This window comes from Emydura macquarii, unplaced genomic scaffold (genome assembly GCF_026122565.2).
Source record: "Emydura macquarii macquarii isolate MOO-44397 ecotype Brisbane River unplaced genomic scaffold, CSIRO-AGI_Emac_v2 contig_2594, whole genome shotgun sequence".
Lineage (NCBI taxonomy): Eukaryota > Metazoa > Chordata > Testudines > Chelidae > Emydura > Emydura macquarii.
The window spans coordinates 89,332-112,253 of record NW_027132731.1 but is presented as its reverse complement, the minus strand read 5'-3'; the positions used below and the strand labels follow the sequence as shown (position 1 = coordinate 112,253).

Below are 22,922 nucleotides of genomic sequence, written 5' to 3'. Positions count from 1 at the left end.
CAGGCACAGGCACGTGCGCGGGGGTGGTGTGGTGCTTGCACAGTTACACTGCATGCACTGGTGTGTGCGGGGTGTGGGGACTGCATGCACTCCACCTCCGGACGCCCGGGGGTGGGGGATACCACCGGCGCTGGCTCCCAGGCTCCCTCACACACACCCGTCCGCGCGCGGCCTGGCCGCTCCCCGCCCCTCTTCCTGGCCCAGTCAGAGCGGCCGGCCGTAGGCGGCTCCTGATTGGATAAGGGGTCTGCCGCCCCTAGCCAATGGGAGTGCAGTGTGGTTACCTCATCCCTCGGCCGCCCCAGGCACGGATTTGCTGTACTCGGCCACGCCCCCCGAACCCCACGTGGGGCGTGTGTGTGTGTGTGTGTGTGTGTGTGTGTGGGGGCGGGGGGGGGGGTTCCCGGTCCGGGCGCTGATTGGCCGCGGTGCTGTCGGCGGCGGCTCCGCTGTTGCTGAGGGAAAGCGCGAGGGGCCCGGACGGGGTACGACGGGACCGGGAGCGGCCGCCGGGTGAGCACATGAATATGCTAATGAGATGCAAATAAAATGCAAATTAGCCTCCCAGGAGGGCGCCCGGAGGGGGCGCCTATCCCCCACCCCTCAGAGTTTCGCTCCCCGGGTTTGCGGGGGCCGGCCGGGATGAGGCGGAACCGCCGCGGCGAATGATGGGAGTTGTAGTCTTTCCGCGGGGGAGGGGGGGCGCCCAGGCAACCCAATGGGGCGAGCCAATACGCGGACTACAGCTCCCAGCAGGCCCCGCGAAGCGGGAAGCGGCCTTTGTGCATGCCGGGAGCCGTAGTGGTGCCGCCGGTGCTCGTGCCGGGTTGCGGACTGCAACTCCCGTGAGGCGCCGCGTGGCCTCGCGCTTCCTCCTCGCTCAGCGGCAGGTAAACAAGTTTGGGCCTGGCTCCGCCCCGCCCCGTCACTGCTATTGGCTACTGTACCTCTCTCCCCGCCCTCTTCTGCCCGGTATCGGCCTGTCATTGGCTACTGTAAATGTCTCTCGCAAGGAAGGGGCGGAATGAGCCGGGGATAGTACCCGCCTCTCTTCAGCTCTGATTGGCCACTGACAATGCTACTCTTGGGGGGCGGGCCGGGCGTAGGTCATGCTTCATGCCCGTTGGTCGCCGCAGCTGCCAGTCAGGAGGTTGTGAGCGTTCATTGGCCGGTGGCTCCAGCTGGTTCAGATTCATTCACCATTTTGTCTGTTGGAGTAAAAGGGGCTCGGAGGAGCTGAGAGGGGCTCGGGCTGGACCATCCCGTGGGGCGGGGGGAGCCGGGCTGTACCAACCCCTGGACAGGGGTCCTGGATGTACCAGGATCCCCCCACGGACAGGGGGGCACACAGGTAAGGGCCCCCCCGGGCGGTGCCAACCGGCCCCCCCCCTCGGGAAATGGGGGAGCCCCCGGGCGATACCAACCAGCCCCCCCCTCGGGAAATGGGGGAGCCCCCGGGTGGTACCAACCTGCCCCCCCCTTGAAACGTGGGCAGCCCCCCCGGCCGTATCAGCCGACAACCCCTGGAAATGGGGAGCCCCATGGCGGTGCCAGCCCCCCAGTAATGTGGTGGTAAAGGGCTGCTCTGTGTTTTGGGGGGTGGGCAAGGGAGTTGCTGCTATTATGGGATGGGGACTCCCAGGTGACCCCCCCCCCGGTAGTATTATGGGCTGGAGAGTGGCAAGCTGCGTGGGGGGGCGAAGGGGGCACTCTGGGCCTGACAGAAAATAGGGGCGAGGGGCGTGGGCGTTGGCCTTGGGGAGGCCCAGGGTGTGAGGGGGCCTGGAGGTGTGGGTGGATCGGGGTGTCTTGGGGGGCTGGGCCAAGGCTAGGCAGTCAGTGCTGGGGGCGGGGAGAAGGCTGGAGCTGGGGGGAGACAAGCCTGGGGCGGGGGGGCGGGGAAGGCAGAGGGGCCTGGGGCGGGGGGGTGGGGGGCTGGCGTCAGGACTGGAGTTCCCTGGGGTTGGCCGTGGTGGCTCTGGCCCCGTTTCCTCGTGGGGGGCCGTGGCCCTGCTGGGCCGAGCGGTCCAGGACTCCAGAACCAGGCAGGCGGGGAGGGGTGGCGATGCCTGGGGCTCTGCCTGAGTCAGGGCCTGCCCAGTCCTGGGGGTGTCTCAGCAGCTGGGAGTTCCCCCCATGTAGAGAACTGCCCCCACCACCTGGGTTAACCCCTTCCTGCTTGAGGCGGGCTGGGCCAGGCCAGGAGTCAGGGCAAACGGGGATGTCGGGGCAAATATAGCTGTATGCCCAGGGCAGGGGGCATAAGGGGACGTCCCTCTTCCACACAGGGACCTGCCAGCCCCCCTTTAGGATCTGGCTCCCCTCTATTCCCCAGGCATGGTGGGCATGAGCTCCCAGTACTCCCTCTGCCCCGGGACCAGCCGTGTGTGTAAGCTCCTCTGCGTGTCGGGTTGTGGGGGGAGCCCAGGGTTGGGCTAGCAGGGGGCTGCGGGTTGTGGTTGAAGGGCATTGGCGGAGCTGGTGGGAGAGCCCAGGCCTCACCCCTTGACCTGGTCTCCCTTCTGCACCCCCAGGTCCTGTGTCTCTGCCTGCCCTGGAGGCTACAAGATGAAACCTGCGAGGAAGGCTGCCAGTGCCAGCTCCTCCTCTTCCTCCTCATCCAGCAGCAGCAGCAGCAGCAGCAGCCGCTCTCCCCCGTCCACCCGGGCCAAGACCCAGAAGCGCAGGACGGTTGAGGGGGGGCCCAAGCCAGCAGGGGAAGAAGAGGGGGGTGGGGAGGAAAGCCCCACCCAGCCCCTGTCCTTGGTGGGCCCCCGTCTCATGCCAGTGAAGATGAACTCCGGCTCACGGGAGCTTCCCGGGCAGCAGAGCAACCCCTACGAGCCGCCTGAGGGAGAGCTGGGGTGTGAGCACCCCCCGGGGGAGCCCCCCCTGAGCCGTAAGACAGCCACCTTCAAATCCCGAGCACCCCGCAAGAACCCGGCGGCTGGGGAGGAGTGGAGTGGGTCCGAGGCCTCGGGGGCGCCGGGCGAGGAGGGCACCGGGCACTGCCCCTCCTCCAGCACTGACACAGCCAGCGAGCACTCGGCCGACGAGGAGGCCAAGGGAGTCGTGGGGGGGGTGTGGGGCCCGGCCCCCGGCTCCAGCGAGTATGACCTGCGCCAGCTGCGCTCACAGCGGGTCCTGGCCCGGCGCCAGGGCATCTTCCAGCCAGCCGTGGTCAAGCATGTCCGGCGCGGCCAGGACCTGGGAGTTCAGTTCGCTGGCGACCGAGCTGTCACCTACTACGAGGGGGCTCTGGGTTCGGGGGCGTTGGATGTGGTCCTGGATGCCACGCCCCCTGCGGGCGCCGTGGCAGTAGGGGCCCGCGTCTGCGTCTGCGTGGCCCCAGAGGAGACGGCGTACCACGAGGCCACGGTGCTGGAGGTGAGCCTCAAGCCGGCGTCCTACAAGGTGCGTTTCGCTGGCCCCAGCCCCGCCCCCCGCAAGGACATGGTGTGGGTGCCCCGCTCTGGCCTCCGGCTCCTGCGCCCGCCCTGGAGCTGTGCCGCCATGCCCCAGAAACCAGAGGAGGAGGGGCAGGGGGTCGAAGAGCCCCCTTGTCCAGAGCCCAAGCAGCCGGAGGATGCTGAGGTATCCAACATCAGCGCCGGGGCACGGGGGGCTGGGGAGGAGAAGCCCCTGGCTGCCCCCCCGCAGCTGCTGTCGCCCCCCAAGTCCCCGGCCTTCGCCCGCCTGCCGGAGCAGGCCTCCCCGCTGCTGAGCGCAGAGGCGGGGGGCAGCCGCAGCAGCAGCGTGGCGTCGGTGGAGAAGTGCAGCACGCCGGGCTCGGCGCGCTCCCGCACGCCCCTGACGGCCGCCCAGCAGAAGTACAAGAAGGGGGACGTGGTCTGCACCCCCAACGGCATCCGCAAGAAGTTCAACGGCAAGCAGTGGCGCCGGCTGTGCTCCCGTGAGGGCTGCATGAAGGAGTCGCAGCGGCGCGGCTACTGCTCCCGCCACCTCTCCATGCGCACCAAGGAGCTGGAGAGCCTGTCGGAGGGGCGGGCCAGCGGGCTGCGGGAGGGCAGCGCCGAGTTTGACTGGGATGAGACGTCCCGTGACAGCGAGGCCAGCAGCGCCCGCGGCGACTCCCGCCCCCGCCTGGTGGCGCCGGCCGACCTGTCCCGCTTCGAGTTCGACGAGTGCGAGGCGGCCGTCATGCTGGTGTCGCTGGGCAGCTCGCGGTCGGGCACCCCCTCCTTCTCGCCCGTCTCCACCCAGTCGCCCTTCTCGCCCGCCCCCTCCCCGTCCCCCTCGCCTCTCTTTGGTTTCCGGCCCGCCAACTTCAGCCCCATCAACGCCTCGCCCGTCATCCAGCGGGCGGCCGCCCGCAGCCGCCACGTCAGCGCCAGCACGCCCAAGGGGGCGGGGGGCACGGTGCTGAGCCCGGAGATGCTGCACCACGCCCCACACCGGGAGCGGCACTCCTCGGGCATCCCGCCCACCTTCCAGACCAGCCTGACCTTCACGGTGCCCATGAGCCCCAGCAAGCGCAAGGCCGAGGCGCCCCACGGCGGGCTGGGCGGGGGGGCCGACTTCCACAAGAGTGACAGCCTGGACTCGGGAGTGGAGTCGGTCTCCCACACCCCCACCCCCTCCACGCCCGCTGGCTTCCGGGCCGTCTCACCCGCTGGCCCCGGGCCCTTCTCCCGCTCCCAGCAGGCCTCGCCCCTGCTGCTGCTCTCCCCCCCTGCCGGGCTGACCTCCGACCCCAGCCCCACGGTGCGCCGGGTGCCAGCCGTTCAGCGCGACTCCCCCGTCATCGTCCGCAACCCCGACGTGCCACTGCCCTCCAAGTTCACGGAGAAGCCGCTGGAGGGGCGGGTGGGCAGCCCCCAGCTGGGCAAAGCGGGCACCAAAGAACAGCTGCAGGTGCCGGTGCCCATCAACGTGGGGCGGGCGCTGCCCTCCAGCCAGCCCAGCTCCGTCCCCACCCTGGAGCAGGCGCCCCCCATCTTCAGCGTCTCCTCACCCTTCCAGCCGGTTGCCTTCCACCCCTCCCCGGCCGCCCTGCTGCCCGTCATCGTGCCCAGTGATTATCCCGGGCCTCCGGCTCCCAAGAAGGAGATCATCATGGGCCGGCCAGGCACAGGTAAGGGAGGTTTATGCTCTGGGGGGCGAGGCGGGGGCTCTCCCTGGGCTGTCAGGGCTGGCCGCAGCGTGGTGCTGTGCTGCAGGGAGCAGGGTGTGGGCTCAATAGGGGGCGTTTTCTCCTTTGATATGCCTTGCTCCTGAACTGCGGCCGCATCTGTCCCCATATAAACGGCTCCGCCCCAGAGGTGGCTGCATCTCAGCGCTGGGCGAGGGGTCCCCGTATAAACAGCCCCCACGCCCTGTCCCAGAGGTGGCTTCGTGTCTGTGCCGGGCAAGGGGCGCTAGGATGTGGTTGTGTCTTTGTTGTTGGGTTTGAATACTAGTTTGTGGGCCAGATTCACCACTCAACATCCGTCTCGCTTGGGGGGGGGGGGGGACTGAAGTTCAAGCTAAAAGGCGCCCCCTCCAGCTGAAGTGAGGGTGTCAGGCCTCCCCCAGCAGCTGCAGCTCAGTGGGTGTCTGAGGACGGTGGGTAGGTGGGATGGGAGTATGGCAGCTGCGTGTGACACTGTGTGTGCACGGCATAGTGTATGTGTGCGAGAGACACGAGTGCCATGAAGGGGATGCTGTGCGCATCACTGCTTTTGAGTGTGCGCGTGTGTGTCTGACACTGACTGGCCCCGGCGGTTCGGTCTCTCCCCTCCAGTGCCCCACATGCTTGTCACCAAATCCATAAGTGTGAGTCCTGCCAGCGCCGCCCACATTGCCTGGTGTGTGGTGCTGGCTGCTCACACTCGTCTGTGCCCGGCTGAGTGTGGGGCACTTGACGATTCTGCGTGGGGCTTTTTTTTTTTGCACATTTGTTCTCCCCCAGGCCTGGGATCTCTGGCACCGGGCTTGCACATTGGACTCGCATGCTCAGTTTTGCACCTTCTGGGGCTCTTGGTGTAGCATTTGCACATGGGTTTGTGCACACGCCTTTCACTACATGCTTGCTTTTGCATGGTCTGGGGTTCCTAGTGCAGGGTTTGCATGGGACTTGGACACTCACCCTCTTTCGCATGCTCATTGTGCACAGGTCTGGGGTTTCCAGTGCAGGGTTTACACATTCTTGTCGCACGGAGCTGGCTGGGGAATCCCTGGGGCATGGGGCCCAGCTCCCTGCCCCGGGATGTGGACGTGAGTGGGCGACCCCTGCATGCTCCTCTCCTGTCCCCATCCTGCAGCATCGGGAATGTAGTTTGCCGTCTCCTGGCAACCCGTAACCAGAGCAACCGTTTTTCTGTGCTCCCAGCTCCATCTCTATTTATATTGGAGCGGGGCGGGTGTGTGCGCGTGTGGGTGTGTGACAGGGTTGAACGAGGTCAGGGGGCATGACAGAGCTGGCCTCTCCACACCTCCATTGTGGGTAATGTGCATACTCCTGCAGTGCGTGTGTGGCTGGCACGTGTTGTGTGCAAATGAAGTTGCACACATGACACACTTACATGGAACACATGCACAAACACAAGCATGTTACGCCTGGTTCACGTGTCACTTGTACACACAGTGTGTGCCACGGGCCCTCCCCACCTTAGTTACAGCCACACAGTGCACACCTGGCTCTCACACACCTAATGCCCCCCAGACTTGGCACAAAATACTCAGACCTCGCCTGCTGCCCTTGCACACTTGTGCACACCCCTGCTCTGGCAGCTTCGCCCCACGCGGTCACACATGCACAGCACATACATGCCTTCCCACTCCACCCCCAGACACGAGTATGTTACACACCGATGCTGGGTGTGGGTAGAGCACCCAGACACACCAGCGTGTTAGACACATCTAGGTCCCCCCAGCGGCGGGGCTGGGGTTTCGCCTGGAAATCTGGCCCTGGGAGAGTGGGGTGCAGGCTCGGACCAGCCGTCAGCTGCAGTGCCACACTTGCTGGGCCGGAGCAGCACGCCAATTCGCACGCACAGGGCCAGCGGGGCCGGGTCTCTCTGGTGCAGACAGGCCAGGGCAGATTTCACATGTGTGGTTTCCTGACGCGGGTGTTGCACGCTCATCTGCCATCTTGCAGTCAGTCTCTTGCATCCCTTTGCAAACCCTCTGTCCTTCCCTTGCACTCTTGTCTGCCTCTCGCACATGCACGCTTGCCCCCCTGGGCCTATCGCACACTCATGCTGGCGTTGCGGGGTTGGTACTTGGGCTCTGGATCTCCCTGGAGATCCTGAGGAGACCTTGACAACAGCTGCTGCTTCCTGGAGGGTGGGAGGGTCCTGTCTGAAAGTTGTCATGCAGAACGTATCCTTCCTGGGTGGGGTGGGATTAATTGCCCCAGGGTGGAGGAGGGGGTGAGGCTGCCCCAGAGCTCCTTTCATGCTCTCATGGTTGCCAGTATTGGGGTGCCCAGCTGAGACATGGGGTGAGGCCCCCCCGACATGGCCTGGCTGGGTGATGCCTCCCCCCCACCAGAACACCCCATGGCCATCCCCTATCACTGACCTCCAGAATTGCAGTTGAAAGGGGAGCAGGACCCCAAACCTGTTGGGGGGGGGAGAGATCATAAGGTTGCTGGCCCCTAAGCCTCTGTGTGTCCCTGCGTCCCCTGCTGGAAGGGCTGATCCCTGCTCTGTGTGTGTGTGTGTGTGTGTGTGTGTGTGTGTTTCTCGCTTTGTCTCCTTTCTGTTGTTGTGTGTAGTGTCTCTTGTTGGCTGTGTGGTGTGTGTTTTCTGTGGGGTTTTTCTTACTCTCTGGGTGTGTTGCTGTGTTGGTAACTGTGTCTTGCTTGCCTTGTGTCTCTTGCTCTGTGTGTCCCAGTGAGTGTGTTATGCTGTGTGCATCTGCAGCTGTGCATAATGTGATGTTACACTGTGTTGGGATGCGTGTCTCATACTTGGTGTGTGTGTCTCCTGCAGTATGTGCATGTGTCTCTCACTGTGTTTATCTCCTGCTGTGTGCGTGCTGTGGGAGGTTGTGTCTCTCTCACGGTGTGTGTGCATCTCTTGCTCTGTGTGTGCTTTGAGGGGGTGTTTGGGCGGGTGTGTCTGTGTCTCTGGCTTGCAGCATGTCTCTTGCTGTGTGTGTTTGGGGGTGGGGCAGTGTGTGGGGGGACATGTTGTGTGCTCGCCCCCCCATGGGTCCAGAGTGGGGGAGTGCGGGGTGGGTTTGCTGGGGCCCCTGCCCCATTGGCCTGACAGGTGGAACCACTTGCCTCTTGGCCGTGGGCAGAGGCCTCCTTGATTCAGGCTGCTGGGGCTGGTATGGGGCGGGGAGCAGGACTCTCAGGCCCAGGGGGGGCAGGTCCCCGGGCCTCCCTAGACACAGTTGGTTCCTCCCCCGTCCCTAGGGCTGGGCGTGAGGAGAGATTATCCCAGGAATGCAGCTGTGCCATAAACCCTGCAATCCAGGCCTGCCGGAGGGGCAGCCAGCACGGAGCCAGCCCCTCAGCAGCTTGGGGTGGGTGTGGGAGCTGGAGTCAGGGTGTATGGGATAGTGTGTGTGTGTGTGTGTGTGTGTGTGTGTGTGTGTGTGTGTGTGTGTGTCAGTGTCAGCATGTGTGTGAGCACGTGTCTCAGTGAGTCCGGGTGTGAGCATGTCAGCATGGCTGGGAGTATGTCAGAGGGGTCAAAGCAAGCGTATGTCTCAGCATGCCCTAGGGCATGTTTGTGAATCTGTGTGTGAGTGTATCTGCATGCCCAACTGTGTGTGTGGATTATGACTGGAGAGCGTGTGTGTGTGTGTGTGAGTGTGTGTGTGTGTGTGTGTGTGTGTGTGTGTGTACAGTTCTGTGGGAGGGAGTGTGCACCACTGTCTGTGTGAAAACATGCTAGTATACACCTTTCTGTGCATGCGTTAGTGTCTGTGTGTAGAAGCACGTAAACACAGTATTTGTGTGAACACGTGAGTGTTTCATGTTCACAAGTGGCCCTGAGTGGGCTGCCTGGGTGTAAACTTGTTCAAAGCGTGTGGAAGCCGGTTAGTGTGTGCAAGCCAAGCGTGACCGTGTTAGTGCGTGTGTCGTTTGTATGAACGTATTTGAAGCATGGGCGAGTGTGGCTGTGGGCGTGCATGTGGCTGCTGTGAGCGTGTCAGCCTGTGTGTGTTTGGAATGTGTGCAGGCATGTTAGCTGAACAGGACAGAGTTGACGTGTGTGTGTGTGTGTGTTAGAAGTGCACACAAGCCCGAATCCGGCGTGTGTGCAGATGTGTTTGCTGGGGTGGAGGGTGTCCGCAGGTGCATGCGCAGGCATGTTAGAAGCATGCATGAGCGTGTGGCTGGTGCGCAAGCGTGTCCAAAGTGGAATCAGGCCTGTTAGAAGTGCCCACGAGCGTGTGGGTGCAGTGTGTGTGGGCGTGTTAGAAGTGCACAGTAGTGTGGTGCTGGCGGCAGCACGTACGTGCAGATGGATGGAGTGCATTCGGGCCTGTTGAAGGAGCGCACAAGCAGGTGGCTGGCGTGTGTTACGTGCACGAATGCGTGGCCGGGGCGTGTGCGGGCATATTAGTTGTACGAATGGGTGGCCAGGGCACGCGCAAGTATGCGTCCTGATTGTGCACGGGTGTGCTAGTTGCACGAGGGGGTAGCCGGGGCGTGCACAAGCGGGTGTCCTGGTTGTGCACGGGTGTGCTAGTCGCACGAGCGGGTGGCCGAGCCGGAACTGCTCCGTGACCCGCGGGACCCCGCCCAAGGCGCCCCGATGCCCGGGTGAGGGGCGCGGCGCAGGCAGCAGGGAGGGGCGGAGCGGAGCCCCCTCCTCCGGGGCCCCGGCCCCCCCGCCCTGGCTGGCGGTGTCTGTGAGGGGGCAGCCAATGGCGGCTCCGCCGCCCCCCGCCTGGCCCAGCCAATGGGAAGCCGAGGCGCCCCTTCGCCTGGGAGTGACGCGGGGGCGGCGGCCAATTGGCGGGCGGTGTGTGTGACCGCTCCTCATTTGCATGTCAATGACGCGAGGCGCCGGCAGCCAATGGGGTGGCGGGGCCGAGGGAGCATGCGTGACGCGGGGAGCGCGCGGGGGGGCCTCGTTCGCAGGCCGGGCGGGCCGCGAATGGGGTCGGCGACACCCCGCGGCAGCGCCCGGCAAGCGGCGCCCGGCGGCCCCGGGCTTGGCACAGGCGGGCCCACCGCGCGCGCCCCCGCCGCGCGCCCGCGCGCCCTCCTCGGCCCCGCGCGCGCCCCCGTGGCCCGGCCTCGCATGGGGGCGCCCCCGAGCGCCCGGGGGTGACGTGCCCCCAGGGGAGCCCCGCCCCCGTCTCCCTCCCCCCGGCGGGCAGGGGGCGGGAAGGCGCCGGGGTCCCCGGCCCCGCCATGTTCTCCACGGAGCGACCGCCGGCGGCGCTGCCCCCCCCCGCGCCGCGTCGGGGGCTCGGCATGTTCGGTCAGTGCGGGGGGCGGGGGGGCGGCGGTGACCTTTGACCCCTGGCACGGCGGGACCCCGGGCGGAGCCGCCTTAGCCCGCGCGGGAGTCACGGGGCAGGGGCGGGAGGTGGGGCCTGCCCCGCTAGGGGGCGCCAGCCCCTGTCCGGGTCCGTGGGGGGCACTGGCTGGCTCGGGCAATGGGGCGGGGGCGGGGAGTGGGGCCTGGCCCCGCTGGGGGGGGGGTCAGCTACCATCCGGCTCTGTGGGGGGACCGGCTGGCTTGGGGGTATGGGGCCAAGCCCCCCTGTGGAGCACCAGCTCCTGCTTGGGTCCGTGGGGGGGTCCGACTGGCTTTAGGGGGGCAGGGATGGAGTGTGGGGCCAGGCCCCTTTCGGGGATGCTGTTGGCCCCAGTCTGGCTCCGTGGCAGTGACTGAATGTTTGGGTCGCAGCCCCACAGAATGACTGAGGACTGCACGGGCTGGGCCGCTCCCTCTTTCCCTCCACGCACGGGATCTATTGACAATGGGGCGCGCTGGGCTCCCCATGGAAGTCGGGCTGTGGGGGCAGCTGAGCCGGTGCTGTTCCCAGTCTGTGAATTAACTGCCTGTCTCTGGCCAGGTGCAACGCCGGTCGCCTGGGTTCTATCTCCAGCACTGGGAGGGGAGTGGGCCCTAGTGGGATAGAGTAGGGGGGCTGGGAGACAGGACTCCTGGGTTCTCTGCCTGGCTTTGGGAGGGGAGTGAGATTAGTGGGTGAGAGTTGGGGGGCTGGGTGCCAGGACTCCTGGGTTCTCTGTCCAGCTCAGGGAAGGGCACGGAGTCTAGTGGGTCAGAGGGGGGAGGGGGGCTTGGAGCCAGGACTCCTGGGTTCTTTCACTGGCTTGCTGTGTGACCTTGGCCAGTTCCTTCCCATCTCTGCACCTCAGGTTTGTTGCCTGCCCCTGCTGCGCAGCACTGCGTGGCCCTGACGCGTTTTGGGGGTGTGCGTCTGTGCCCCTCTCAGCCCTGCAGACCCCGTCTGTGGGCTGAGTTCAGCCTCGTTGGGGAAGGGGCGTAGTGATATGACCCTTGGGGCTGGGGGCTGCGGCGACACCCCACCCGCTGCAATCTTCTCCCATCCTGTCTCCCCCCGCGGGGGATGTGGTCACCGGCCAGAGAACAGGAAGGCAGAGTCGGCTTCCTGGCAGCGCCTGCCGCCAGCCACTTAAGGGCTTTAATAATTGAGTTAGCCGCGCACACGCCCCGCTCCCAGGGTGGGGCGCACGACCTGCAGGCACGGGGGCTGGGCAGATCCACGGGCGCGGACAGAAGGGTTGCTGAGGGAGTCGGGGGACCCCCAGAGGCCACCAGGGGTCTGGCAGAGGGCAGGTCACGTTCGGGGCAGGGGTTGGAGGTTAGTTTGGTGCCGTGGCAGGTGGCTGGGGCTATGATGCCGCTCCTCAGCGTCCCTGGCGTTGCGGGCTGGCACTCACGGGGTCGTGGCTGTGGCACGCAGCCCCGTTGCCTCTGGGGTAGCTCCCTGCCATGGCACATGCAGCCGTGGGTTGGGCCCTGGTTGCTGGGTTGCCCTGCTGTCATCGCACTCGGCGCCCCCACGGCTGGCTGTGGGTGCTGCGCTGGGGCTGACGGGGGCCGTGCTCTCGTGAGGTGGGTGGGCCAGGGTCTCCCTGGTGGGGCGCAGAGATTGTTGTGTTGGGGTGTCTGTTGGCACTTTGAGTGATGTGGGTTGTGCAGGAATTGTGTTGCCGTGCTCTATTACAGGGTGTCGGGTATATTTGTGTTTATAGCACAGGGTTGCAGTGCAGGATGGTGTGTATGTAGTGTTGTGTGATGTTGCCTGGCTGTCTAGTGTTGCTCTGTGTATGTGTGTGTGGAATGTGTTGTGTTGTGCGTGACAGGATGTTATGTTGCATTGTATTGGCTGTTGTATGACTGTTGTGTTGCTGTGTGTGTATGTTGCATGATATTTTATAGCTGGGTTTATTGGATGGCCCGGTTGCATTGTGTTGGTGTGCATGTGTATGTGTGAAGGCTGTGTTGCATGGCTTTGGGGTGTTGCTGTGTGTATTGCATGGCCAAGTTGCATTGTGCTGGAATTTGTGTGTCAGGACCGCACTGTGTAGCTGGGTGTGTGTTGCAGAGCTGCAGGTGCTGTGTGTGGGGTTGTGTCCTTGGCTCCCCTCCAGCCTGAGAGCAGGAAGGGGGGAGGGGATCAGCTGGGGCTGCTGGGAGAGGTGGGGGATGGACCTGGGGGAGGAGATGGGGGGGGGGGGGGAACCAATGGCAGCGGGTCCTGCAGGGCCTCGGGGAGACTCCGTGCTCCAGGTTTCCTGTGCCCTGGGTGGGCTCCCCACTCTAGAGGATGGTTCCCTTGCCCCCAGGTCAGTGCTGGGGGGGCTCCTTCCCCCGCTTCCACCCCGCTGAGAGCGAGGGCTGGGCGGAAGCCTGGTGTGAAGGAAAGCTCCAGAGTCCTTCCCCATTGCGGGGGGCATGGGGGCTGTCTGAGCATGGGGGAAGGCCAGGGTATGGTACAGGGGAGAGAACCCAGGAGTCCTGGCTCCCAGCCCCCCCACTCAGACCCATGAAACCCCACTTCCCTCCCAGAGTGGGGAGAGAACCCAGATGTCTTGGCTGCATCTTTAACCCTTTGCCTGCCCTCTCCCTTCCAGTCTGGACCAATGTGGAGCCGCGCTCTGTGGCCGTGTTCCCGTGGCACTCCCTCGTGCCCTTCCTGGCCCCCAGCCAGCCGGACTCCTCCGTCCAGCCCAGCGAGGGCCAGCAGCCTGTCAATCACCCTGTGGTGTCCAGTCAGAACAAAGGTGAGGGCGGGGCAGCCCAGTGTGGGGGCTGATGTTGGGGAGGGCAAGGAATCGGTGAGCCTAGCTGCTGGCTTTTGTGTGTGACCCACCAAAATGGTGCCCGCGCAGTAAGCAAAGAGTGCAGCCAGCAGGGGGAGCCCGTGCACTTGCATTTTGGTGTGACCCTCAGAAATGTTCTCCACTTTGCTGATGGCAGTGGGGGATGGGCAGCTTGTGCGTTTCAGTGTGACACACAAAAATGGCTTCTCTCTGCTTGGACATTCTCATGGGTTGCCGCCCTTGATCTTTGCCCTTGTCAGAGCCTCCGGAATCAGCGGCTGTTGCCCATGACCTCCCGGGAGCATCGTCGGGGGCTGAGCCAGGGAAGCTGGGGGCTTCCCGCCCTGAGAGCCCAGCTTCAGCCACCCAGGCCACGAGGGCAGCCTCTGGAGGGGGAGGGGGCCCCTCCCAGCTCGAGGACGAGGCCCCGGGGCCCCCCCGGCTGGACAGTGAGACGGAGAGCGACCACGATGACGCGTGAGTGGGGGATGTGGGGCTGTTTGGGGCACATGGAGATGTTGTGGGGACGGGGTCATGGGCAGGGGCAGAGGGAGCACAGCGGGTGGAAGGGGCAGGGATCCAGGTTGGGGAGGCGGGGGATTGAGGGGCAGCCGGGTTACAGGAGTGACGTCTGCCCCATCCCGTGCAGGTTCCTGTCGATCGTGTCCCCTGAGATCCAGCTCCCGCTGCAGCCCGGGAAGCGCCGGACCCAGTCGCTGAGCGCCTTGCCGAAGGAGCGGGACTCCTCCTCTGAGAAGGACGGGCGCAGCCCCAACAAGGTGAGAGAGCCTGTCCCCCCCCATGCTGTGTGCATGGAATGGTCCAGAGACCCCCCCATACCATGTGAATGGAATAGTCCAGAGAAATCAGCTCCACCCCCCACGCCCATGCATGGAATGGTCCAGAGAGACCACCCCCGCCCCTGCACTGTGTGCATGGAACAAGTCAGTGAGACCAGCTATCCCCCCCAGCACTGCGCATAGAACGGTCCAGAGACAAGCCCCCTCCGCCCTGCAGTGTTGGGTGCATAGAACATTCATGCAGCCTCCTCCCCAAGGCCAAGTGTGTTATCCCCTACATGGTACGCTCCCAGAGAATTCACCCCCCCTTTATCTCCCACATGGAACGCTCCATGACAACTCACCATCTCCCCTTATCCCCGAAATGGAATGCTCCATGAGACCCCCTCATGGACCCTCTGGGGAAGTGATGTGATTGGCTATGGCTGTGTTGCTAGTTTGCATACTGACCCCTCCCCTTTCTTCAGGGACCCTTCATCACCCTGGGGGAGGGATTTGATTGGGTGCGGGCCATTGTTCATTTGCATACTGACCCCTCCCCCCTGCAGCGGGAGAAGGACCACATCCGGCGGCCCATGAACGCCTTTATGATCTTCAGCAAGCGGCACCGGGCCCTGGTGCACCAGCGCCACCCCAACCAGGACAACCGCACCGTCAGCAAGATCCTGGGCGAGTGGTGGTACGCGCTGGGGCCCAAGGAGAAGCAGAAGTACCACGACCTGGCCTTCCAGGTGCGGCCCCTGGGGGCGCTTTGCCGGGCAGCCCGCCCTGCTCCGCGGTGCAGGGAGCCTGGGCTGCACGGAGCGGGGCAGGGGCATTGCTGGGGGGCCCAGCAGGGAGTGCCATGCTGCAGGGGGATTGGTGGGGGATTTGGAGGGCGCTAACGGGGGGCCCAGCAGGGGGTGCTGTGCTGTGCTTCAAGGGGGCTGATGTGGGGCCGGGGGGGCCAGAAATGGGTGCCATTCTGCAGGGGTCAGGCAGGGGCTTGGCGGGGGACGGGGGGTATCAGCGGGGGCGCTGGGCTGTGGGTCAGCGGCGGGCCCCTAACCCACTCTGCGCAGGTGAAGGAGGCCCATTTCAAGGCGCACCCCGACTGGAAGTGGTGTAACAAGGACCGGAAGAAGTCCAGCTCAGATGCCAGGCCCTTGGCGCCGGGGCCCGGCGGGGGACCCAAGGAAGCGCGGGAGCGCAGCATGTCGGAGACGGGCATGGCTGCCGTGCCAGGAGGTGAGCCCCCCCATCACTGCTTCCCCCCTCCCACGGGGCTCCCCCCCGCCTCTGCCCCACTCAGCCCCTCTTTTCTCCCCCCGCAGCCTCCTCAGAGATGGCGGCACTGGCCGGACCGGAGGGCAAGGTGGGGAGTGCAGGCCACACGCCCAGCGAGCGGCTGGTCCATGTGACAGCGCCTGGGGTGCAGCACCCGCGGCCCCGGGCCTTCTCCCACAGTGGGGTGCATGGGCTGGAGGTTGGGGAGCATGACAGCCAGGCGCTGCAGGAGCTCACGCAGGTACCAGGGCCGGGGAGGAGGTGTGGGGGGCTGGAGGGTGGCTTTGGGAGGACGGTGGGGGTGTGGGGGGGGTCCCCCATGGGGAGGAGGTCTGGGTGGGCTGTGTCTGGGTTGGAGGGCCCTGCTGGGGGAGTTGTGGGTCCCTCATGGGAGGGGGTCTGGGTCTGAGTTGGAGAGAGTTTTGGGGGGCTGTCTGGGTTGGGGGGTTCTGCTGTAGGGGGTGCAGGGGTCCCAGCCTCCAATCGCTCACCGCTCTGTTTCAGATGTGCTCCAGTCCGTCACCCTACCCTGGCGGGAAGGGGCAGTTTGGGGGGCCGGGCCCCTCGGGGTCCCCCTTCACGGCCCCAGGCGAGGGGCCCCGGCCCCCCCTGCTGCCGCCAGCCTCCCGTGCCGCCCGCTCGCAGCGCGTGGCCAGCGAGGACATGACGAGCGACGAGGAGCGCATGGTCATCTGCGAGGAGGAGGGGGACGATGATGTCATTGGTGAGCCCTTCCGAGCCCTTCAGAGCCCCCCCCCCCCCCCCCGAGCCCCCACTGCCCCCAGACCTCCCATGGCTTCCCGGAGCCCCCCTCAGCCTCCGCCGCCAGCCCCGCTCTGCAGGGAAAGGGGGATCCGGGGAGGGTATCGGGGCATCACTGACTCTGCTCCCCGCCCCCAGCGGACGACGGCTTCAACCCGGCCGACATCGACCTGAAGTGCAAGGAGAGGGTGACAGACAGCGACAGCGACGCCTCCTCGGGCGAGGAGCCCCACGGCAAGGTGGGGCGGGGGGCAGGGAGGAGGCTGGGCGGGCTGATGGGGGGGTCATGCACGGTGGGGGGCAAGGAGGGGGCTGATGAAGCTGTGGGGGGTTGTGCGCGGTGGGGGGCAGGGAGGGGGCAGAGGGGCTTTTGGGGGCAGTACCTAACCCTCCTCCCATGTGTCTCCCCCCCAGGGTTTTGGGCGAAAGCTCTTCTCGCCAGTGATCCGCTCCCCACCGCTGCCCCCATCCTCGGGCGCCTTCACCCCCTGCCGCCCACTGCCGCCTCCGGAGCTGGACCCACCTCACGGCCCCGACCAGCCGTCCCCGGCCAAGCCCTACGGCTCCTTCCCGCTGGCGCCTGGCCCCTTCAAGGCCCAGGACTCGCGGGGGGTGCGGCTCCCCGCCCCCCCAGTGGCCAAGCGCCCCGAGCCAGCCCCCCCCTACCGCCGGAAGCGGGCGGACAGCATCGGGGCGGCCGAGCCGGGCCCCGCTGGGCCCTCTGTGATCTCCCCCCCCGGGGGGGTGCTGCAGGCCCTGGTGGTGCCCGAGCCGGGGCGCCTGTCGTCGGGCACGGTGCTGGTGACGGCCCCCTCGCTCAGCGGGCTGGCGCGCACCGCCTCCACCGTGGTCACCAACGTGGTCAAGCCGGTCAGCAGCACCCCGGTGCCCATCGCCAGCAAGCCCTTCCCCCGGGGGGCGGGCGAGGGGGGGCCCCTGCTCAGCCCCCCGCTCTCTGAGCCGGCCCTGGCCGTGCCCATGGGCCGCCTCGGCCTGCTCTACGCTGACAAGAAGCCCCCTGCCCCCGCCAGCCAGGCCCCCTCCCCGCACCTGGTGGCCGGGTCCCTGCTGGGGTCCATGGGCAAGGCCCCGGCGGCTCCGGGCAACGTGGTGACCAACCTGGTGGTGGGGCCGGGCTATGGGCCGGCGGGGGGCGCGGCGGCAGCGGGGCCGGCCCCCATGACTGTTCTGCCGCCCGGCACCGCCCTCGCCTCGCAGCCCTCCGTGCAGTTCATTACCCAGAACCCCTCGGGGGCCGGGCCCAATGGGCCGGTGCCCCTGGGCATCCTGCAGCCCCAGGGCATCCTGTCGGGGGCTCCGGGCAAGGCGGGCGGCATCACCCAGGTGCAGTACATCCTGCCCACCCTGCCCCAGCAGCTGCAGGTGGCTGGGGGCAAGGGGCCGGCGGCAGGCGCCGGAGCGGCCAGCATCCACTTCACCCTGCCCCCCGCCAGCAGCAAGGTCCTCGCCGCGCCCCACGGCCTCCCCATCCTGCAGCCCGGGCCCGGCAGCGCCAGCAGCGCCGTCACCGTCGTGTCCCCTGCGCCCAAAGGTGAGTGGGAGAGGCCGGGGCCCTGCGGGGGGGAGGGGCTGGGACACGGGGCCTTCTCCTTTTGGGGGGGCAGTGCAACATGGGTCCTGGGGTGATGGCCCTGGGGAAAGGGGAGGGGCTGGCTTGTTTAGGGGTGGGGCTTAGGCCACGGGGTCTGTCCCCTTTAGGGGGCGTTTGCCCCATGGCAGGGGGTGGGGCCTGGCTGGCTCAGGGGTGGGGCTCAGGTCTCTGTGACTCCCTTAACCCTCCGACCCACCCCTCTCTCCCCCCAGCCCAGTCGCTGTCCCCGGTGCAGGCCCCGGGCCCCGGCGGCTCGGCTCACTTGGTGCAGGGCAAGGTGCTGGTGCCCGTGGCAGCCCCCCAGATGACGGTGCGGCCCGGCGGCGCCGGCCCCATGCCCCAGGTGGCGCCGTCCTTCCCGGTGCCCATGCAGAACGGAGCCCAGGCCAGCAGCAAGGTCAGTGCGTGTCTGGGCGCGTCTGTGCCGCGGGCGCCTGCGGGTCACTCGCTAACCCCCCGTCTGTGCCCCCAGATCATCCAGCTGACCCCGCTGCCGGTGGTGCCCCCCCCTCCAAACAGCGCCGCCTTGGCGCCCCCCCTGAGCCCTGTCACGGCCGTCGTGGGACCCCCCAGCCAGGCCCAGAAGGTGCTGCTGCCCTCCACCAGGTAGGGACCGGGGGCTGGAGATGGTGGGGGGCAGGGCCCTGTGTCGTCCCCCCCCCGCCTGCCCGTAACGCTGCCCCCTCTCTCTGGCCAGGATCACCTACGTGCAGTCCACGGCCGGGCACCCACTGACCCTGGGCACCTCGGCCTCTGCCTCCCAGCCCGGTGCTGCCCCCGCCGCCACCTATGTGCAGGCCCCCGTGGGGCCGGCCCCCATGGCCCTGGGCTTTACGGCCATCGGGCCCAGCGGGCCGGCCATCGTGCAGCCGCTGCTCTCAGGTAAGGGGCGGCTGATATCACTCCCTCCAGACCTCTTCTGCCCCTGCATGCTGGGGGCTGGCACTGGTGGGCGGGCACCCAACGGGCCGGGTTGGGGGCACTGCAGGGCTGGAACCACACGTGGGGTATGGGGAGGTTGGATGGGGGGCTGGGTTCGGGGCCAGGTCCGTCCGTCCGTCTAACGCTCAGCGTTTCTCTCCCCAGGGCAGAGCCCCCTGCTGGCACCAGGGCAGGTGGGGGTCTCCCCACTGCCCAGCCCCCAGCTGCCCCCCTCCTGCAACGGTCAGGTGATCACGGCCATCTACCCCGGCCCCCCGAGTGCTGCGCCCGCCCCACCGCCTGCCCACAGCCTGGTCTACAGCGTGGCCAGCCCCGCCCCCATCCTGCCCAAGGGGGGCGCCGCCGGCAGCCAGGGCACAGCAGGTAGGAATGGGGCGGGGCGGGGCTGGGCAGGGTCACCCACAGGGCTACTGAATGGGGGCGGGGCTATGGAAGGGGGCGGAGCTTGGCAGGGCCCTGCCCTCAAGGGATGAATGGGGGTGGGGCTCTGGGACAGGGCAGGGCTCTGGGGCTGGATTGGTATGGGGTAGGGGCAGAGGTATGGGGTGGGAGGTCCGAGGGTTCTCAGACCCAGTTTCCAGGGGGTGCAATTGGGGGGGTCCCCGTGGCCCCCTTGACAGCCCCCCACGACTCTTTCTTTCTCCCCACCACAGGCTCTCTCGCCTTCCCCCCGGCGCCTGCCCGGCCCCCGCGCCCCCCACCGAAGCCCCCCCAGAAGGTGAAGGCCGCCATCGCCAGCATCCCAGTGGGCTCCTACGAGTCGGCCCCCTCGCCAGGCCCTGCTCGGCCCCTAGGGGGGCAGCAGCCGGAGCCCGGGGGCCCCCCCCACGTTCCCCGGGAGCTGGAGAGTCCCCAAGAGCCTCTGGAGCCACCCTCCCCCCCACCCCAGCCCGCTCGGCCCTGTCCGGCCCCGGAGCCGGAGAGCTGGGACAGGCACCCGCCCTCACCCGCGTCCCCCCAGCACCCGGCGCCCCAGCCCGCCAGCGGGGAGGGCTGGAGCCAGCGGGAGGCAGCGCCGGGGCCCAGCGAGGAACGAACGTCCCGAGAGCCGGCAAGCGCCCCCGGAGCTGCCCCGGGGGGCAAGGGCATGGAAACGGTGAGTCGCCCTCTGCCCCTGCCCCACCATACGCCCCCGCCCCACACATTACTTCCCGGGGGGCAAGGACACCCAGATGGTGAGTCCTCCCCGCCCCATCATACCCCACCCCACACTCTGCACCTGCGAGTTACGTGTGCTGGGATGGGAAGATTGTTCCCCAAATACCCCCTGCCCTCACTGCCCAGCCCTGAGCTCTGTCTCCCCCCTAATTCCTTTCTTGCCCCCCCCCCCCCCGGTGCTAACGCTTCTCCCCCCACAGGCCTCCCGGGTGCCCGTCTCTCCTGACTGGAGGGTCCCAGGGCCCGAGAGCCGCCCTGAAGCCCCGGCTCCCCCTGCCGGCCCCTCGTCTTCCTCCACGCTCAGCCCCGCCCCTGCTGGCTCCGGGGAGGGACCCCGGGGGGCAGGCCCTACCCCCACCCCCAGCGCGCCCGAGGGCCCCGAGCGCAAGGAGGGGGGGGCTGGCAAGAAGGTGAAGGTCCGGCCCCCCCCACTGAAGAAAACCTTCGACTCAGTGGACAAGTGAGTGATGGGGGGCAGGGCATGTGGGGGCGGGGCAGAGGTTGGGTGCCCCTGCTGGCTGTGGGGGTGGGGAGGGGACCCAGGCGCCCGGGAGAGCCGGTGCGTGACGCGCCCTGCCCCCCAGCAGGGTTCTGTCCGAGGTGGATTTCGAGGAGCGCTTCGCTGAGCTGCCCGAGTTCAAGCCCGAGGAGGTGCTGCCCTCGCCCACGCTGCAGTCGCTGGCCACCTCGCCCCGCGCCATCCTGGGCAGCTACCGCAAGAAACGCAAGAACTCCACTGGTGAGCGGGGCCGGCGGGTTAGCCATGTGGGGGGGCTGGCGGGGTGGGAGTGAGGGGCAGTGGGAGGGCTGGGGGCAGCGGGTTGGCCATGCGGGAGGGCTGGGGGCCGGCGGGGCAGCAGTGAGGGGCAGTGGGAGGGCTGGTGGGCAGCAGGCTGGCCATGTGGTAGGGTTGGGGACCGGCAGGATGGCAGTGAGGGGTGCTGGGGGGGTGGGTGAGGGGCGCCGGGAGGGCTGGGGGGGCGTGGCAGGACTGGAGTGAGAGGTGCTGGGGGGCAGCAGGTTGGCCATGCAGGAGGGCACGGGGGGACTCATTAACCCTTCGGCCTCCCCCAGACCTGGACTCCTCCACCGAGGACCCCATCTCGCCCAAGCGGAAGATGCGGCGCCGCTCGAGCTGCAGCTCGGAGCCCAACACGCCCAAGAGCGCCAAGTGCGAGGGCGACATCTTCACCTTCGACAAGACGGGTGAGCCCTGGGGGCGGGGCTTGGCGAGGGGGCGGAGCTGGGATTGACTGTGGCTTGGATGGAGAGGGTGTAGGGTGCTCTGTGGGCGGGGCCTGGAGGGGTGGGGCCTGAGGGGTGGGCTCCCTGGGGCTGTGGCCTGGCGGAAGGGCAGGGCAGGTTCTCATGGCCCCTCCCCCCAGGCGCGGAGGCGGAGGACGTGCTGGGGGAGCTGGAGTACGAGAAGGTGCCGTACTCCTCTCTGCGCCGCACCCTGGACCAGAGGCGGGCGCTCGTCATGCAGCTCTTCCAGGACCACGGCTTCTTCCCCTCAGGTCAGTGCAGGGGGCGGGGGCTAAGTAGGGGGTGCCGTGGGGCGGGGGTGTGCTGTCCTAGTGCGATGTGGGGACAGTTATCAGGCCCCTTCCTGCACCTACTGCCGACGAGGGCAGGACCCCAGGTCCTGTCCAGTCCCCAGCATCTCCTTCGTGTCCCGTCCCAAACTGCTGTGCAGCTCTCCCACCCCCCGCCCATCCCCGAGGGGCTGTGTCCCGGCGCCAGGGGAGGGGTCCCTGCATCACCAGCCCCTGCACCCACCCCCGAGGGGCCGTGTCCCGGGTCCGGGCGAGGGTCCCGTGTTGCTCACAGGGTGTCTTGTCTCCCCAGCCCAGGCCACGGCCGCGTTCCAGGCCCGCTACTCGGACATTTTCCCCACCAAGGTCTGCCTGCAGCTGAAGATCCGCGAGGTGCGGCAAAAGATCATGCAGGCGGCTACCCCCACAGAGCCCAGCACGCCTGAGCCGGGGGGCCCGGGCAGCAGCAGTGCCATGGAGGGGCAGCCACCGGAGCCTGCGCCCCCCAGGACTCAACGGCAGGGCCAGAGGCCGCCAGTGGTGCCAGCTGGGACAATAGCCAGCCGTCTCCCCCGGGGGGCGCTGCAGGCAGCAGCAGATGAAGGGCTATGAGCGGCATGGCTGGAAGCAAAGCATTCTGGGAGCTTCACCCGCCTTTCTGCTACACCCCCTCCTGATGAGGAAAAGGGGGGCCCTGGCAAAGCCACCTTGCTCCCCTCGGAGTGGTCTGCTCTGCCACAGACGCCAGCGCACCTCTGCCACCCCCCAGCCAGAATGGTCCACTCTGACGTGGACATCTGCCCCCCCACCAGGATGGTCTGCTCCACCATAGATGTTTGCGTCCCCCGCTGCCCCCCGCAAGGATGGTCTGCTCCGCCATGGACACCAGCACCCTACCCCAGGGATGGTCCGCTCTGTCAAGGACGCCAGCACACCCCCCCCAGCCGGGATGTTCTGCTCCGCCACAGATGCCAGCACACCCCCCTCCCCAGCCGGGATGGTCTGCTCTGCCACGGACACCAGTGGGTCCCTGCTCCCGCGTGGCCCCCACAACCACCCATTCCAGGCTGCTGGCCCTGCCCCTGTTGCTATGGGGACTGTGGGGGGGACACACGGAGGCCTGTAAAGTGATGACTTCTAATAATGTTAAATATTTTGAGACTCGGCACACACTCATTGCTTGTGTCAGCCCCTCCAGCCCTGCCAGGGGCGGGGACAGGGCCGGGCTCCACCGCCTGATCCCTAGGCCGTGCTGGGCTCTGCCCCTTCTTAGCCACACCAGGCATGGGGCCAGTGGGGCTGTGGCTTGGCCCCGCTGGTTGCCCTGATCCGAGGGAGCTGGCCCCCTATGGCTGTGGCTGGCTGGGTACTGGGCCTGGCCCCGTGGCACAGTGGAGGAACCATAGGCCTGAGCCCCACGTCTCTGGTGCTGGATCCTTCCCCAGTGCTTGGCGCTGAGGCTGGGCTGGGACAGGCCCGGCCTGGCCAACTGCACCCAGCCCTGGCAGCCCCACGTGGATCGGGTGGGGTCCTGGCCCCCCTAGCGCTATGAAAGCTCTGTCATAAGCCAGCAGGTCCTGGGTCTGTCACCCCCTCTCTGGGCCCTGCTCCCT

At 67.2% G+C, this 22,922-nt stretch overlaps 1 protein-coding gene across 6 annotated transcripts; it reads left to right on the top strand.

Moving 5' to 3' along the window:
- The first annotated feature begins 391 nt into the window (after positions 1–391).
- Positions 392–22,910, top strand: CIC (capicua transcriptional repressor). 6 transcript variants are annotated; one of them, XM_067563748.1, is made up of 21 exons: positions 392–513; positions 2,535–5,095; positions 13,046–13,195; positions 13,495–13,711; positions 13,884–14,013; positions 14,502–14,765; positions 15,096–15,261; positions 15,348–15,541; positions 15,805–16,024; positions 16,201–16,301; positions 16,477–17,614; positions 17,887–18,071; positions 18,147–18,280; positions 18,372–18,556; positions 18,761–18,979; positions 19,270–19,712; positions 19,975–20,234; positions 20,359–20,513; positions 20,849–20,980; positions 21,160–21,291; positions 21,623–22,910. In XM_067563748.1, the coding sequence occupies exons 2-21, from the start codon at positions 2,569–2,571 to the stop codon at positions 21,919–21,921; spliced, it is 7,251 nt and encodes a 2,416-aa protein (XP_067419849.1). In that variant the 5' UTR covers positions 392–513; positions 2,535–2,568; the 3' UTR covers positions 21,922–22,910. The 6 variants fall into 6 exon arrangements, with proteins under 6 accessions (XP_067419849.1, XP_067419851.1, XP_067419850.1 ...); XM_067563750.1 differs by lacking the exon at positions 392–513 and adding an exon at positions 706–1,351 and having other exon boundaries at positions 14,583–14,765; positions 20,362–20,513; XM_067563749.1 differs by lacking the exon at positions 392–513 and adding an exon at positions 706–1,351 and having other exon boundaries at positions 14,583–14,765.
- The last annotated feature ends 12 nt before the right edge of the window (positions 22,911–22,922 follow it).